This window comes from Anas platyrhynchos, chromosome 3 (assembly GCF_047663525.1).
Source record: "Anas platyrhynchos isolate ZD024472 breed Pekin duck chromosome 3, IASCAAS_PekinDuck_T2T, whole genome shotgun sequence".
Classification (NCBI taxonomy): Eukaryota; Metazoa; Chordata; class Aves; order Anseriformes; family Anatidae; genus Anas; species Anas platyrhynchos.
Genome location: NC_092589.1, coordinates 69479956 through 69498369, shown reverse-complemented (window position 1 = coordinate 69498369; position 18414 = coordinate 69479956). Strand labels below are relative to the sequence as shown.

The following is an 18414-nucleotide window of genomic DNA, read 5'->3' as shown; positions in this document are numbered from 1 at the left end:
ACAGAGGTTTTTGCTTATTAAATTGCACAAGATCACCAGACGTGGTTTATTGCAACACTGCATCCCTAAGGTGACTTGAAATTGACTTTGCAGGGTGGGCTTTTTTAGTTTTGTTTTGCCTATATTTGTCATAACACTTAACAAATATAATCGCAACTAAAACCTGACCCTATTATGAAAGAACATATTCTAGCTCTCAGCCGATGGAATGCAAATCAGTGTAATTACCAGTACAACCCCATGTGTGAGTCACTGGTTTTGATGGCCCACCAAAACTGATACAAAACAATGTATGCTAGGATGCTGTTATATTGCTTTTCAATAACTGCAACTCATTCAAGTGTAGATGCTGCAGAGGATGTATCAGAGTGTGCTATTTGTTTCCTCTCCCTGGTGTTTTCATTTTGTTGAGTCTCGTTTGTAGATTTTAAAACAATATTTGGTATAGGAGAAGCTATTTTCTTTAACTACAATATTTTTAGAGTCATAGGACCACAGAATGGCTTGGGTTGGAAGGGACCTTAAAGGCCATCTTTTTCCAACCCCCCACCATGGGCAGGGACACCTCCCACAAGTCCAGGCTGCTCAATTCTGCATTACCAGCTTTACCAATTCTGTGTTATTTTTAAATTCAGACTTGAAGCTGTTGCAGAGTTTGACTTTCTTGCCCCTTTCCATCCATAATCTCCATCAGCTGTATGGATCTTTTCCTAATGATCTGCGAGACGAGTCCATGAACAGGCCCCTTGCATTCACATGGACACACTCCTTTTCCAAATTCTCTCAGCCTTCAGCTCCTCGAGGCCAGGCACCCACCACAGCCTCCGTGGTTCAGCCAGCCTGATGCCGGCTCTCGCTGATGAGGTCCAGCGAGAATTCCTCTAAAGTGCGGCAGTATCAAACACCGCCTTGTGCCAGGTCTAATGCTTTAGACAAGACTTCACACCCTCCTTTGTAAGGAAAGGGTAAGTCTTGAGTCCTAAAAATCTGTATTAAATTCGTGTATATAAGATTGTAATGTACTGGGTAAAAAACGTGCCTGGTGACTATGTATAACAGTGCCTGTAAGGAAGTTAACAAACAGATGTTACCATTTGCGAAACACGAGCTCAGCTGGGATAAAGGTTATAGGCTTGCCCTTCCCTAAAGTCCTGTAGGAGCTAATAACCACCGGTTGTCTCCAGGACTCCAGGTGGGTTGCAAGTGGGCTCTTTTTGGGGGCCAGCAGCCGCCTCAGCAGCGCACGGGGCCGCCCCCACCTGTGCCATAGGTCGCCCCCCTGGGGCCGGGCAGGTCCGGAGGGGTTCAGCTTGTAGGCGGCGAAAAGCAGCGGCAGGGCGGAGCGGCAGCCCCGGGAGGGGGCAGCGGGGCTGGCGGGAGAAGGAAAAGGAGGAGGAGGAGGAGGAGGAGGAGGAGGAGGCAGCCCGATGGGAAGGGCGGCGCTGCCCCTTCTCCCGCTTCCTCTCTCCACCCCCAGCCCGGGCAGGCGGCGGCAGCGCTGCAGCGCGGCTCGGGGGGGGGCACCCGTGCGGCCCCTGCTCCTGCTCGGCACCTGCGGCAGAGGGATGCGAGGGGGCGGCCGCCCCCCTCGGAGGGCAGGAGGGCCGGCCCCGGGGCCGCCCCGGCGAGGAGGAGGAGGAGAGGAAGAGAAAGGAGCGGGAGGGAAGCGGGGAAGTTGTGCCGGAGCCATGAGCCCCGCCGGGGGGGCGCGGGCCGCCCCCTCGCTGCTGCTCTCGCTGCTGCTGGGAGCCTCGGCCCCGCTCTGGCTGCGGGCGGAGAAGCTGGGTGAGTCCGGGGGCAGGGGGCAGCCGGGGGAGGTCGCCCCCCTCCTGGGAGCCGGCAGCTGCCCTCGCCCCGGGGAGAGGGTCCGGGGGGTCCCGGGGGGGTCCGTGGGCTGCGCGCAGCTGACCCGGTTAATCCCCGCCGCCTTTATCCCCGCTCCGAGGAGCTGCGAGATTACGGCGGTAACCGGCCTGAGGGAGAGCGTGTCCTCCCGCTCCCCTCGTCCTCCGCTAGTCGGGGGGTGTTCCTCGTGGGTCCCTTCTGCTCTTCTTTTCCCGAAGTCGCGGCAGCGGGGAAAAGTCCGCGGCAAGTTGGAGGCGCGGCGCCCGCGGCCCCGGGGGCGCCCGGGCTCGGCACCGGCTCTGCTCCGGCGGTGGGGATGGGATGGGATGAGGATGAGGATGGGGATGGAGATGAAGATGGGGATGGGGCTGCTGCAGGGGCCCGAGCCCATTCCCGGTACCGGCAGCCCCCGCCCCGCAGCCCGGGCTGCTCACCTGCAGCCCCGCCGGGAAGAGCAGCGCCTGCTCCGGCCGAGACAAAGTTTGGTGGGGATTTCGCTGGGATCCCGCAGCTTGGTGAAACGAGGGCCCGGGAGCTGCTCTGTTTGCCCTATGTTTGTGTATGGCTCGCAGCTGAGCTTCCCGTGTGAATTGCGAATCCAGCTGGCTTTTGCTGCGGGGCAACTGCGAGCTGCCGGCTGTGGCATTGCCCGGCCCGGTGCATCCATCTTAGAGGAGTTCACTGACAGCTACCACCGAAGTTGTGCTGGAAGTTAGGCATAGTAATGAGCCTGACAGCACATTTCAGGCAAGCTGATAGTCCCCGTATCAAATCTGGCTGCAAATTCCAACACCCGGTGCTGTGGGTTAGCGTAGCATCCAGGCAGTGCCACAAAGCACTTTATTTGGCTGATTTATACCTATTTTTTTCCCTAACTTCCTAGTTATGGGGATTTCTGATACAAACTTCCACTGGGGAAAAACTGGTACAAGCCAAGTGACATTTCCACTTATCAGCTTCATGCAATAGCTTTGTTTTTCCTCTTGAAACTTTGCTGTGCTATCCTCAATATGTATTTCCCACTTTTGAGACTCCAATTTGATATGATCTGGGAAACAGAGATGGTTAAAAAAAACTTCCTCTCTATCCATCTGTGTTCTGTTGTGGTGGTGTGTGTTTTTGCCTCCTTTCGTACCAATGTTTTGTCATGATGACCTCAAGGACAAAGTCACTTGGAGAGTTGGTTAGTAAGTTTGCTGGGATTTCTGGGGGTTTTAGTGCATGCAGTGGCACTTCAGCAATTAAGCATGACTCCGACTCCTTGTCTGTATTCCAAAACTGAGTGGTAAAGGCGCTTTTGTTGTTTCTTACTCATGTCTGAAATGTTTCTGCCATCAAACCAACAGCACAGAAACAGAAGTCCTAAGACAACCAGGTAAACCTTATTCCTAAACTCACATTTATAAGTCTGCCCAGTGTCTAGAGAGCGGAAGAGATTTTGACCCAAATCTTCCCTTTCTCCTTAGGGGGGCATTATTCTACTTGTTTGTTTATTGATATTGCCCTATCAATTAGGGGCTAAGTGTTCTGCAGCCGCACCAGTGGAGGGAGGTGATAAGGATAAGTGGAGACAAACTTCCTGTTACACAAGCTTCTCACCTTGACTTAAAAGTTGTAATGGAGCACGAGAAGTGCCAGAGTGAATCAGGCCTGAGTTTCAGCTAATTCTGAATTGTGGCCACTGGTGTCTCCCACCAGCTGGTTCATGGAAAGATGCACCGATTTAAATATATCGATTTAAATATATTTATATTAAATAAAGTAGTGCAGTTTTCTGTCATCCAATGAACTGTCTGTGCAATCTGTTTTTTTCCATGACCAGAACCCACAGGTAACAAGTTCACGTGTCTTCTCAGTCTATCCTGAGGGATGCTACAAAACAAGGGTGAAGCTGCCATTATATCTTCTGTTCTTTTAAGTCTTAAATCAGGGAAAGGCCCCTTTTTTACTGTGGTGTTGCTTCATAGTGTAGCTCATACTGAGGTGACTGTGCAGAGCCTGTGTGTCAGCTCTTTTTCTGCTCATGTTAAAGATGTACATTGTCTGAGGACATCTATGAAACACAGCGTTTTGTTTTTCATAGACTGATGACAGGAAAGGACGTGTGATTAGGGAACTGGTTTTAATTAAAACATATTTGTGAGCTTAGTACATCTTACCTAGGGACAAATGTCATACCTATGACTGTGAACGAGTGATAAAATAACTATGGGATTTATAATAAAAGGGAAAATAAGCACATTTTAATTATGCTGTATGCTGATCTTGACTTCTCTTGTGGTTTCACTTGCCAGTTCTTTGCTGACAACCACAGATTATACCTTGTACCCCACCTGCCCAGCCTCACACAACCACACTAGACCTGGTGCCCCTTTTCAAGGTCTCCTTCCAGCAGGTCAAGACCAAGGTAGAAGGGAGGCAGATATGAACATGTTACCTTTGCCATTCACTGTTCTCCAGTTCTTCTTCTGGTCTCATTGAGCAGGAGACTGAAATATGTAATTTTGGGCAGCAGATACCTAAATCAGAGTCAAATCTGAGTCTTCCTTCTTCAGAGTTTTAAGTAATCTTCAATTATGTTTCTTAAGCAAATTCTGGCCAGTTGGAAGTAAAAAACAATCTGTGGGTTGGTTATTTGTAGGAAGGCGTATAGGAAAGGGGGATTTCACTCTATTAAGAGCAAGACTGAAGCCACCACTCTTGGTATAACTCATTTATTTGCACTTCAAATGAAGCACGGCGGTGACACTAGCTAATGTGGGATTTGCAGATCAGCATCCGAATGTGAACTTTGGTTGCAGTGTTTCTGGGTCTGTTGACAGTTGCACCCAATGCTCAGCTTTTTCGCATAAGTTGGAAGAACTTAAGGGCAGTTGGGTTTTGAGTCAGGGCTGTTACTTAATGTGGCAACAGTGTATGCAGTAATTATGAGAGACTATGCATGTTCTCAGGGACTTGCACAAAACACGTACTGAAGAATATTGGTGTGATAATGCTAATCCAGTCTGCATACCCACTTCCAGCAGTTTGCAATGCAGATAAAGATGAATCTTTCTTGTATGCACACACCCCACACCCTCCACAGATTCTGCATATAACCGATTGGTAAATTTTTCAGTTTGTTTGCATTTTGTCCTTATGTCTACTTCCTTCCTTGGCTCCCTCTGTGTCGCGTTGTGAATGCTGACTAGAATCACTGAAGACGGAGGCAACAGTTTTCCGGTTGCAGTTCATAAGTGCTGTGTATACCCACCACATGAAAACTGCCATGTTTTTAGTTGCACAGACTTTGCTATAAATAGCTCTAAGCCCTTTATATGTACTTCTCTTTAGGTTACCAGAGGACATATTTCAAACGAAATCAGAGACAGGGAGGCCTCTGGGAGTCTCACTGACAAAGGAGGGAGGAAAAAGATGCCTTGGGAAAGCTCTTCCCTGAAATATCAGCACATGCACATAACATGCATGGCTGTTGAATAATATTTCATACAAATTGTATGTTGATTTGCATATGCAAAATTCATTAATTTGTATTTATCAGACCATGCCACCTATAGTCCACTGGAGCTATGTGTTTAGCACAGTAAAAAATAGTTTAAAAACAAACAAACAAACAAAAAAAAAACCAACAACATCAAAAAAAAACAAACATGTTTGAGGGTGCTTATACTACATAGAGATACTTAAGGTACCTTCTCAAAGCCATTTTGGGCACCAGAAGTATGACAGTTTAGAAAGCTCGCCTGAGACAACACACCATGCTGAGAAGCATGCTCCTGAGTGGTGGTGTGCGCTGAAGTCCTCAGTGTAGACGTTGCCGGAGGTTTGGGGCTGACTGTATCGTATCAGATGCTCTCCTGTGGCATGTACTTATCAACACATGGGTTTGCACCATCTGTTAAGAATAAAACAAGCCAGACAAAATCAAAATAAAATCCTCCTGACTGGATTCAGTGGAATAGCATTGGATCCCAACTATCTGCAATTAAAAAAAAAAAAAAAAAAGTTAATAGCAGTGCATAAGAATAAGCACACAGCTTTCCCAAAAGGCTTAATTAGAATTACCACTGGGATTAGGAAACTTCAAACTGGGACAATGCACTAGTGATGTTAAAAAAAATAAATAATAATAATGTTATGTTAAATTAAAAAAAAAAAAAGTCAAATGGCTTGACTAATTTTAAGAGTATGAAGATATCTTCATTTATTCTAAAAGCAAAAATTATGAATTATCTAATTAAACCCATTTTGTCTGTGAAAAATGTGTGAATGCTAAAGCCATATTTCTGAGGTCTAGTGGACACTTGTACATAGGGAGGCTTCCAGTAGTTAGGATTTTTTATGCTGTGTAATTAAGTCCAAGAGCTGAGAGCATTACTAGAAAGGTACAAATTCCCTCTTTGCCTGCCACTTCTTTTGACAGAGCTAGGACATGCCTCTCAGGAGTTTCCTTCCAAGATATGAAGGTTTAGTTTGGTGGTGATGGGGCTTTCTCATCCTTCCTGACTAGCACTTCCAGTCCCAGAGTGACCTTGCTCATTATTTCCATTTCCCTGGTGGGATGGGTTGCTGCCTGGCCGCAGCAGCTGCCTCTACAACAGCCCCACACCGCTCCTCTGCATAGGCAGAGCTCGTTCAGCCCATATTCTCTCTGCTCATCTCCAAGGAGCTCCGGTAAAAAAAAAAAAAAGGAAGGAGAATAAATGGGGAAGGCAGAGCAGGTCAAAGCTAGAAACGCAGATCCATAGCCTCTTCCAGAGAAGGATCTTCGCTTTGGTATTTAGTATCACATTTAGGCTTAAGCTGCTACTGTAATTGCAGTAATTTCTTCAGGCAGTCACAAGTTTGTTGTGTTATCCCTCCACCCCACCTTTAGCAGAGCTCCAAACTGTTGTTCCTTCCCTCAGCTGCTGCAGAAACCTTGTTTCCATCACAGTTTTAATCTGCCATGTTCAAGTTTCTGGCATTCCCACCGCAAATTGTTCAACAGTATTGGATTTCAGTCTAGCACTTTGACATTACAGTTCAAGTCATGTTGATGTCATCTTCCAGATGTTCATGTCTACTGAATAAAAATTGTGTTTATTTGCTTTATTTCAAATTACAAAAACACATGGGGAATTCTGGATGTGATCTCTCATACTATACAAAGGCCCATGTGTCCTGTAAGAAATCAAACAAACCTTTTCTTCATGGTGTAGTAAGGAGAGACCTCAAAACACTGGAAACATAGGTGGGTTTCTTCATCTATCCAAACAGAATAACTTTATTACATGGTTGAGCCTTGTTGTTGCAGCTGCACAGAGTAGAAATGTGCAGATTCTGGAAACCACTTACATCTATTTTATTTAGGTGCCGTACCAGTACCATGGCGGTGGATTGCTTTGACTTAACAGTTAGCCACGCTTCCTTTGCAAAACAAGCTCAGAATAAAAACATAAAATAATAATAATAAAAAAAATAGTCAATTTTCTCCTCTGAGCATGAAAAAAAATATCTATCTAAACCTGTAAAGATCCTGAGGGTGCCCCTCCACTGGGAGGATTTAGCAGCAAGTTCCACAGCTAACACCAGAGACATTGCCCTCCATCCACATTGTCTCAGCTTGCTCCCAAAGCCAGGGATTTGTATTATCCCATGCTTCCCATGTCAGGGAAGGGAGAATTAAAGCTGAAATGCCTTGGAGCCATAGGCTCTGTGCCCCCACTAAATGCTTTAAAACAGAATTTCTGTAGGTAAGCTGTAATATGAATTGTGTCATGTATGATGAGAAGCTGGGCAGTCAGAACTGTCAACGTTTTCAAGCCCAAGGAGTCAGCTTTTTCTGATCTATTAGTATTTCATCACAGGTAGAAGAGGCATAGTTAAACTTGTCTATAAAACACATATCTGAGAACTTACTGATTTTCAGGAAGTGCTAATGCTTGTGCTTTGAAAATGAATCTCCTGTTTTTTAGAAGAAATTAGTTCTCTTTGTTCCCTACGTGGAAAGCAAAATAATGTTTTATCAAAATAAATTAGTGTCTGAGCAGTTACACCGAAGTATTCACTCTTAAGGGGAGTGAAAAATCGCATACCTTTCTACCATACACTGTATGAAAACATGAGAACAAGATTGGGGCTAATCAAAAATAAATACATAAATAAAAAAATCCAGTCAAATAAAAGGAAAATATGGAGTTGCAGTGTAAGTAGTGTACACAGAGTGGTATAAAAACAGTCTCTTGTGCATTGTTTTTCACTTCTATTTGCAAATACGTTTTACACAATCTCATATTAACAAGCCACAGAAGACTAAAAGTGGCAGAAATGATGCTGTGGTTCATACACGGTGTCACAACCAGTAATGTAGTACTTAAGTAATTCTATGGCTGGTAAAATTTTTATTTTTAGAATTGGAAATATAGTTCGCACCAACTAGATATAACCACAACAAACCAGGGAGACTGCAACGGTTCATGTTTCACTGAGATTCCAAGTGTACCACTCTGGTTAATGCCTTGATGATGAGTATCAGGCAGGCTAGTAGCCTGTGAATACTGGAAGAAAACATTTCTTACCTTCAGTGCTCCAGGTCAGAAGCCTGATGTACATCTTTGATCGTAGATGTGTCTTAGTTCAGTTAGTTTTACTGTCATTTCTGCTGGAGTTGCAAGGAACCACTTGCTGTTCGATTGCAATAATTATGGTAGAAAGAGCTGGTTTCCTATAAGTTAAATGAGTCAAAAGGCAAAGCAGAACATTGAGTCTTGTGAATAAATGGCAATTATTTTCCCTCACAAACCAATTTTCTCTTGAGATATTTAGTAACTTATACCTTGTGGATTAAGTAGGATTTACATAATTTGCTTTGACAGAAGTAGTGTGCTTTCTGTTGGCCTTTCAATCACATACCACAACAAATCACATATTAAATCTAGTCGTACAAGCAAAAGGAAGTGGATGTGTGATTGTGCTAATAAGTCAGGACAGGTTTTATTTTAAGAAAATTGACCAGCCTTAATTACTGATAAATATCAGTCTTTCCTGGCTTGTATCACACTAACAAGGGAGTTGCATATTAAAAACAAAAGGTGGTGGTGGTGGGGTTTCATCCTATCATGTTCAGACGTTTTCTCTTACCCAAATTAAAGCTGTTGTGAAATCTTGCCTTCCCACCTGCTACCTTATCTGGGACAGCTCTACTTCAGCCTCTTTTTAACCTGGTGTCTCCGAGTTTCCTGTCCCTGTGGGTTTGCCAGTACTTACCACGGCTGTGAATATTCCTATTTCTGTGCTACCCAATATTCAAGTTTGGCCCTGAGCTTGCAGCATATGTTTCCCACACAGTCCTAGTTCAGTGCAATATACTGTAAGTTAATCTCCAGTAAAGCATAGCAAAGAGAAAAACCTAGGAAAAAAAAAAAAAAAAAAAAAAACAGATGGAGAAAGTAGAGCAAGCAATTTGCATATATATGATATGTCTCTCAGTTAAGATTAGCATTTCCTACTTTGCCTGAAAAGCCCTTAATAGAAATCCAACTGCATGTTTGCCCCACATTAGGGGAATCAGAGAAGGTGCCCTGATAGTAGAAGAGCCCCACCAAACCCAGGGGAGCCAGCATGGGGTAGTGGGAGCTCCATTTCCCACTTAGTTCCTGCTTTACTGCTGCGGTATTGTGGGCAGAGGGATAGGAAATAAGTGTCTGCTTGTAGGCTACTTATTCCCTTTTAGCCTTTACAGTACTGGAGCTTCCCCAAGGTTCACTCTACGAGTGGCTGGTGGAGGAGCATGACCACATTTCCACTTACTAACAGACCTCCGAGATTCCTTCTCAGTGTGCAGCTACAACCAGTGCTTGGGCAGTAAACCGAGTGCTTGTGCCTTCTCAGCACCTCTGCATTTGAGGATGGACACCTTAACATGGGGTCCATGTATTTTCAGGTAGGCCGATGTTTGCTGGAAAATAAAAAATCAACTTCTGGCTTGCAAAATGGGGACCCTACACTTGTGATTCTTCTGAAACATCCATAAATATGTAGATCCATTCTCACATCTGTTCCCCAAAACTCACAGTGTAATAAAGTGTTGAGGTGATGAGTCACAGCAGCATGCACATTCGTAAAAGAAAGGCATTGATAAATATTATATGCAGCTATGCAGTGAATAAATAAATAAATAAGTAAAAGTCTTTTTTGTTGCAGCAGTTAAAAGGCATAGAGAAGTTTTCTCACACCCACAGGCTCAAGATTGCTGTATTTAGAATGCTGAAAAGCAAATTCCAGTGCTGAAACTCGCTTCTCTGTAGGACTACATTTGGGTACACTGCCTAAGTCCTGGAAGCAGTGACTAAAACATGCTTATTTTTGACATGTACTCTGGTACTGTCTGTCTTTCACAGATTGTGATGGAACCAGATAGTCATCCTGAAAAGCAAAGGCAAGCCTCTTTTGCTACTACTTCTGAGTATTCGATAGAAGCGAAGCAAGAGAACTGTATGATGCTATTTTAATTTTTGTGTAAACCTCGTCCCTTACATGTTGCACGATCTTGTTCTTTATGGAATGCAGCAACTTCTTAATCCTGTGTCCTCATAAATAATTTATATGAAAGGCACTATCAAGGCTGTAGGTACTGTTTTCTCTTTCTGGTACTGTAATTTCTTGAGTTTTCTTGTCACTTACTCTCATGCATAGATGTAGCCCAGGTAGTGTTCGGCTTCATCATGACACAAGTCCCTAAGATGTATATATTCGGAGGACATGGTTGGTCTCCAGAAAGTTAATTGTTTAAATGACAAAAGTAATTAAATCTTTAACTATACAGAGAAACTGGAAGGGTTTTAGCGTGTGAGTTTCTGGTTCACATTTGTGTTAGTTTAAGTGAAACTTATTCCATTCCTCGTTAAGGTTGTGAGCCTGAATGCTAAGTATAAAGTTGCCTCTTTACTGAAAAATGGTTTCCTGTTGATAGATGAAATTGCTCAAAAGGAGATTTCTGCTTTTGTTTTACACTTTAGCAGCTAAATAAATGAAAGCTCCGGTCTTGAGAGACTTTAATCTCTGCAAACTTCTGCAAATGTGAGAGCTTTCTGGGGTAGTAAAGGCTGCCCACGTTGTTTGTGGCAATCCATTGAAGTACTGCCATGTAGGTCAGCACAGCTATAAGGATTTCCCTAGCTACTTCTAACTATTGCTAAAAAAAAAATCTAATTTTGAAAAATGGTAATATGGTTGGAAGCTACTTTGTTATATAAGGGATATAAAAATGGTTGTCAGTTTTGTTGTTGTTGTTTTTTAAATATACTTGATGATGGCAATCCAACTGGTTACCAAAATGACTTCTTACACACGTCTGAGACAGGGCATCCCCCGAGGCTGGTTGCAGGAAAGCCAAGGGGAAAGCCAGCCCCTAGCCACTGCCAAATGGCCGAGGGGGGGCAATCACAGCTGGGCGCATGGGAGGAATCTGTGATTTATAGAACCGCTGTGGAACCAATTTGAGATCATTTGCTGCATTCTCATTCCTACTTTAAGAGAGACATTACAGTAAATAATGTCTGCGAGGAGGAGGGAAAAGCACGCTGTGGTTTGTTTGACCTCCTTCTCCTTTTGCATCCCTTTGAAGTCAGTAAGTAAATAATTTGAGCTACGAAATCAGCACTCTACAATGTTCCTTTGTTTCTTCTGCTGCTCTACCTTCCCTTCCTGCCCTCAGCCCCCCTCCCAGCACTCCCCACCTCCCGCTTGGTTAGATTTGGCAGCAAAACGAGTGTTGTGAGGGACAGCTGCAGCACAGGGGTTAAAATGTTTCCTGGGGACCCTATGGAGTCAAACAAATGAGAATGCAATTCAAAGAAAAAGTTTACACCGTATTTGTTATTCCATCTGCAGTCGGGCATACTGCAAAGTGGGGGATTTCTTTCCTTGAAAACATTAATACTAATATAAAGCCCATGGAAGATTGCAGTCATTGTTTTTTCAGATGATTATAGACTTGCCTTAATTTCCCGTAGTTTCTTTCATCATTTTAAATTCTCTTTGCAGTCTCCACAAAATGCTGTGAAGAATCTGAAGCTGGACTTCTGAAAAAAGCACTGCTGTGGATTTTTATATACTTCTTTGCACACAGGGCTTGATCAGCTGCTCCACTGGCGTCAATGGCATCTGGGTGCCAACACCACCAGGGAGGCAGTGTGGAGGGCTGGCGATGCTCGCCCACACAGAAATGCCTCAGGCCCACGTTGTTGCCCTGTGTTTTTGTTAGCCACTTGAGCCCATTGCCAGGAAAAGCAAAGAGGTCTGAGATTTTTGTTGTTCTCTGGAAAAGTGATGGGTTTAGGTCTTGATGGTGTGGTGACCTCTCTCTTCCATTGTAATGGCCCAGTAAAAGCTAGCACTCCCCACTCAGGTTTCTAGGTGGAGAGGTGAGAGGTGAAGCGCTTAACTCTGAGCCTCACTTGATCAATCACAGAGTGATGAAAGCACAAACCCACTTTCATTCGCAGTGTGCATGCTTCTGTAAGTGACAAAAGTCGTAGCAGATGTATGGAAACCTAACATGTTGTCAAGACTGCATCAGTGGTTTAGGTGGCATCTTGCAACAAATCTTGTTTTTCCCCTGGTCTGTTCTCCTATCCCATGTGATCAGGGAGGGCACAGGTCTGACTGGAAAGATTTGATTTCTTATTTAGATATTCATCTGCTTTTATGCATAACTCAAATCTTTCAAACATGAGCACAGAACTCTTTCTTGACAGTTATTACTGTATCTTTTAATAAGCTGGAGTTATTACTTCGGGGAAAGCAACATGGAAGATGAGCTGAATCTCATGTCTCCATGTGTGGGGATTATCAACAAAGCCCCATGCTCAGTTCAGTGGCATTTTCTTTGCTTTGGCTGCATTTTCTTGCAGGCTGTAGCTCTCCAGAAAATGCTGATTTTTGGCTGAATCCAGAATATAGGAACTGGCAGACAAGCTCCATGCTCTCAGGAGCAGGAGGAGTGGGAAGGAAGAGGACAGGCCAGCAGCTCTGCACCCAGGCCTCCATGTGGGCAGGGGAAGGTGGGGAGATGGTGCTCAATTAGCCTCGAGCATCTCTGTGAAGGCGGAAAATGCAGGCAGCCAGACGGGGAGAGGTGAGGCAGAGATGGAAATAGGGCTGGTTTGGGGGTCTTCATTGTGGTGAGAAGGCAGCCAAGGGCAGGGTGGCATTGGGAATCAGTAACCGGGAGAGAGATGTTTGCGCCCAGAGGGGCGGCGGAGCATGCGGGCCCGGCCGTGTGCCTGAGCACGCTTGGGAATAGAACGTATTTAGCACTGGAGCGAGGCCAAGCCGGTTATTAATTGCTTAGTGAATGTGAATCAGAGGGATGAAAAAGGCAGCTGTTTTCTGCCAGGACATTGTAGCAGTGCTTCTGAAAACATACTTTGATACCATGCCTTGTAACAATTTTGTAGTTGGCGGTATAAACATCGTTCAATAAAAGCTGCAGCGCGTGAAACCTTCCTACAGCAGGCATTTGAGAACAGTAGCCTCTTCCCTAGTGCAGGGGGCAGTGCTCCGAGCCCATGGATAAAGGCAGTGTGCACCCCCTGTGTGTGTGGGCCAAGGGTGGCAAGCCCAGGGGAAAGAGAGGCTCAGCCCACAAGCTGGCCTGTGGGAAGAGACAGGAGCAGGGAGGCATCTGGGTGATATAGGATGGCAGGAAGGTGCCGTGAGGAACTGGTGTTATTTTCAGAGCTCTCCAGCTCTGCTGCTTCTGGGACTGCCACTATTTAGTGAAAGGCATCCCCTTCCCAGCCACAGTTCCTGGGGTAGCTCGTGGTGCTGGGTCTCATTCATGGGCACAGGTTTCACCACTGATGTCCCTCCAGGGCAGGGGACCCTCCTGCCCATGAGCCAGCCACCATGGCCACCCAGGGATATTCCCTTCACCTTTTTCCACACACATCCACCATGCATGCAGATAAGTGGGAGAAATACTACCACCCATCAGTACATCCCCTCACACTCTCCACAGAGGTAGCATGGCCCACATCCTGAGGTCCTCTGGGTGAGCCCAGGCTGGATTTTACACGTACGTGTTACGCTCAGCAGAGGCAAAGGGCAAGCAGGGGGACCTGCTTCTGCAGCAGAAGGTGCTGGTTGCACCTCCCAGTCCTCAGGGAGGTATTTCCATCATCTCCCACAGGAGACTATTTTTATCTTCATGATAAACAGTCTTAATTCCAACGCTGTGTGATCTTTCATACAACCTGAGCGTAGGCCAACAGGCGGGCGCCCTCAACCCAGAGGCTGCGATCTTGATCTTGATTCAAATGCCCGTGGGAACACAGTTTACAAAGCATGTTTGATGTGCTTTTAGGAACTTCTGGTGCTGAGGAGAGATTTTATTAAATCTAAGCATGTTTAGACTTTCTGGCTGCTGAATACCTTGTGCTCAAATATTTTGCTTAGCTTGAGTCCAGTGGGAAGCAATGAAACCTGGGTGTCTGAGGCAAGGCCATCAACTTCTTGCCAGATGGGGTGATAGAAAACAGCACCCAAAAGCAATGCTAAATGAAAACTCAGTGCGAACAAGAAACCCTACTTTGAACTGACCGGTTAAATACACATATTTCCAGCCAGAAGAGCTGTGCCTATAGGAAAGAATGTGACATGAGAAACTCAAACTGTAGTTTTAATAAGGACAAGCAGTTGGGTTTAAAACTCAATGTATTTGAGGTTTGGCCAATGCATTTCTGCTGAAAAACTAAATTTCACATAAAAATACCAGTAAGAACAAAACTAATGATAACCTTATTCATATTTTTTATTTGAAAATTTGAACAGCGATACAGGGATACATCTTGAATTCCTTTCAATCAGCCTCCGTTCCTGAGCCTTTGGTTTATAGTAGAGTTATACTTTATACATTTATTTTTCTGCATTTTGTCTTAAACTCTGTTTGAATTAGCAGATCCTGAACTTTATTCTGCCTTGCTTCCATACCTTCAGACTCCTTCACTGGGGTGCATTTTCCAGTAAATTTCAGTGTAACTTTTTTTTTTCCTCTGGTAATTCTGCTGCAAAATTCAAAATGTAAAGCTGGAGTCATAAGGGATAGTTACTAGTACTCGGCCTGACATTTTGGACATTGCTTCAGTTCTTTTGGCAGATGAGCTTTTTCTGTGACCTATTCCTTTGAGGGAGGCAGGCAGAGCAGAGGCAGTGAGGGATGTTACAGGTGCAAGATGATGCTGCGCTTGCCTCTCATCAGCTGGAGTGCTTGAATGACTGTGCTATCTACATTGCACAAGTGAAAAGTTGGAAAATAGCAAATATGCTTTCTTAGTTCTAAAGATGTTCTGGTCTTAATACATTTGAATGCTGACTCACAGACAGATTTTTAAAAAGGAGTTTCCCTGGGGACCAGACCTTGTATAACCTCCAAAGAGGGGGATGGCAGGCTGAGGTCTCTGCACAGTTTTGCCTGCACACTTTCTGCAGAAATACAGTGCTCTGTGACCTGTACAGTTGTCAGCATCTCACCACGAGAGTGACGTCTCTTCAGCTTTTTTAGGAGAGTTGTACCATAGAGGATCCTTGGGATTTTGCTGAGGTGACACAGGCCAGAATGTGACCCAGTGAGATGAAGGCAATGCAAACATTGGACTTTTCGTTTTAAGGAGTTTGTCCCCATAACATTTTGCTGTGGATGTATAACTTTTTTTCCTTTTGTTTTCCCTCTTCCCTCACCAATGAGTACAAGTAGCAAACCAAGACTACAGACTGCAGTCACTTTACTTTCATCAGCCCAATTAAAATAAATGCTTACAGTTAGAAATGTGGTTTAAAAAAAAAAAAAAAAAAGCCACGGGCAGCTCTTTTTTGCTACACAGGCTGCAGGATTGTCCTGTGTCCTCCCCACAGTGATCTGTTTTTATGCTGCCTGGACCTCCCCAGACTCCTCTCTGGATCAAGAAAGTTGACAGCATATGTAGTGTATTGCTCCTTATATTTTAATTCCTGCTGCAGAACGTTTCCATTAAAAAGATGATTTTCTCAAGAGACCAGTTTGCCTTTCATCTTTAGTATTTTCCCATGCATTCTAAAATCAATAGAGCTAGGATAACAAACTTTAACAACAGCTATTTTTTCAAGCATATGAACAAAAAGATCTGAAAAAAACATATTTAATGTGTTTTATGGCGATACGATTTTGGATCTATGTCTCCTATTCACCTCTATTCCAAGCATGAACCTTTGACAGAATTAAATAGCAGGCAACAAAGCTAGAAATAATGATAAAGCTTCAAAATAAACGCTCTTGCCTGTGAAAAAGCAGTTGAGTGAGTTGCATGAAATGGCAGTGTAATTATATAGTAGTGAGTCAAAGTTTGATAGCTTGGAGCTTATCTTTGCACAGCATGCCACTTTCCCCCAGCCCCCAGTATGGTACATTTCTTTATCAACACTTCATTTCTAGTTGTTTACTTTTAAACAATCTTCCCAAATCTTAAGCATGTTCCTCCAAGTGATTGTGGAAGGAAATTCAGGTAGTAATTAAAATGGCCAGGTCAAAACAGTTTAACCAAAACATCCCCGAAAGTAAAATTCTGGGTAAAGTAAACATGAATTCCCAGCTCTTCAGGATTCTCTGTTTTAACACTTCTAGGGTTAGTATCAATTTTGTAGTGATAAAGGGTAACAGAATATAAGACTTCTATGTAAAGAGCGCCTGTGCCCTAACTGACCTAAACCTGAGGACTGCTACATGCACATAGATATGGCACTAATTCCACTGTTGTGATAGTTTTCATTATTTGAAAGATTCAGCAGAATGAAACAACTCTAGCTTTAATATATAGATTTCACGTTACTGGTATACTTTTAAATAGTTCACTAAAAATTGCTTCCTTTAGTAGTCAAGGTCTCTTATCTGATACCTGCTTCCTTCCCCTCCGTGGATGCATCCTGTTTTCCATGTCAGCCCCCACATCCCCCCAGTATTTCCATGTGCCTTTTCCTGTTGTCATATGTTCTGCTGCAGCTGCTCTTCAGATGCTTCTCCACCAAGGAAAGTCCCCAAAGCTGAGCTCACTCCTACACATGGCCACAAAAAAAAAAACTACTTTGCCAGTGGCAGCATTCTTCCCATGCTGGAGCAGGCAAGCACCACCCCATGACCTGTTAGCAAGGAGGCAGCAGCACTGATATTTCCAGGGATGCTGCTGTGAAGTAGCCTGTGTGTAGGGCTGATGATGCTCATCCCACCTTTCTGTGTTTGCCTTGTCCCCACTGCTTTTTGTACTGTGCAAGTGGAGCAAGAGAACCATCAGGAAAGTAAGATGAGTCAGGTCTGTGATAGTACGCAGTTAAGTCATGTCTGTGCTTTCAGGCGTGATTCAGTTACCCTCTCCCTGATGGCTCTTTCTGTGGAAATAAAATATGGAATGATAATTGAGAGAAAACTCTTTAAGGAGGGATCCTACCTATTACACATGAAATTGCGTCTTTAAGGTTTCAGTAGGTTTTGGCTGTAAAACAAAACCAGAAAGACTGTTTATATAGGACTGTCAAATACATCTTAATTCATGAGTGTTTCCAACCCTCTCTTCTACTGCTTTACAAGATAAATATGACTCCATTTATTTTAATTACCTGTTCTCCAACAACTGCATAACTGAGGTGGAGCATTACAAAATATTTTTTAGAAGGCAGACTGCATATGAGATGATTTTGTGGTCAGCATTTTATTACACATTTTATTTTATTACAGATTTTTTTTTATTGAGGAGTACATTTTGGTTTTCTTCATTGTTTCTTTTTCTGCAGGGGATGGATGTGGCCACATGGTGATGTATCAAGACAGTGGGACCCTGGCATCCAAGAACTATCCTGGGACATACCCAAACTACACTCTTTGTGAAAAGAAAATCCAAGTACCTCAGGGAAAACGCTTGATCTTAAAAATTGGAGACCTGGACATTGAATCACAGAAATGTGAATCCAGCTACCTTAGCATCCTGAGTTCTTCAACAGTCCATGGTACGTAAAAGATAAAGCAATGGTAAATACATGAACTGTGAGAAGTGTGAGTAAATTCTAGCTCTGCAAAGCACAAAGAATGTTACCCTTTTTTCTTTGCTCCTCCTTTCCATATTCAAGTGTTTTGTTCCGGGCATGTAGAGCCATTGCTCTCACACCTCATATGCTGACAAGGCTGGGAATGCTGCGAGGGGGCTGCTGGTCCTCAGGGTCTGTGCCCTCCTCTGGCACACGCATCCACAGGGCTCTGCCCTCAGGCCTATGGAGCTGTGCCCTAAGGCCTGTGGAGCTATCATGGTTGTGATACAGTGAACACATGGATCTATATCAGCACTACATACTTCTCTGGTCAAGAAAGAGCTAGCTCACTAACTACACAGAGATGAGAAGTTGGAGCCCACTGTCTTTCATCTCTCTATTTCCTAGTCTGTCGAGGCCCTGTAGAGGAGAGGAGATAACCTTTATTATTGCGAGCTGTTAGTCACTGATATCCTTTGCTAACACACAGGCTTTAATACTTGCAGATATTAAACGCGTGCAGACAGGCTACATTTG

At 44.1% G+C, this 18414-nt stretch overlaps 1 protein-coding gene across 4 annotated transcripts in view; it reads left to right on the top strand.

The window, feature by feature from the left end:
- The first annotated feature begins 1443 nt into the window (after positions 1–1443).
- Positions 1444–18414, top strand: part of DCBLD1 (discoidin, CUB and LCCL domain containing 1) — a 48855-nt gene continuing 31884 nt past the window's right edge. The window contains exons 1-2 of one of the 4 annotated variants that reach the window (XM_038177004.2): positions 1444–1785; positions 17647–17859. In XM_038177004.2, coding sequence (XP_038032932.1) covers positions 1566–1785; positions 17647–17859 — 433 coding nt within the window. In that variant the 5' untranslated portion in view covers positions 1444–1565. The remainder of the gene's footprint in view (positions 1786–17646; positions 17860–18414) is intronic. The other 3 variants (XR_005264524.2, XM_038177006.2, XM_038177005.2) reach the window with 3 other exon arrangements.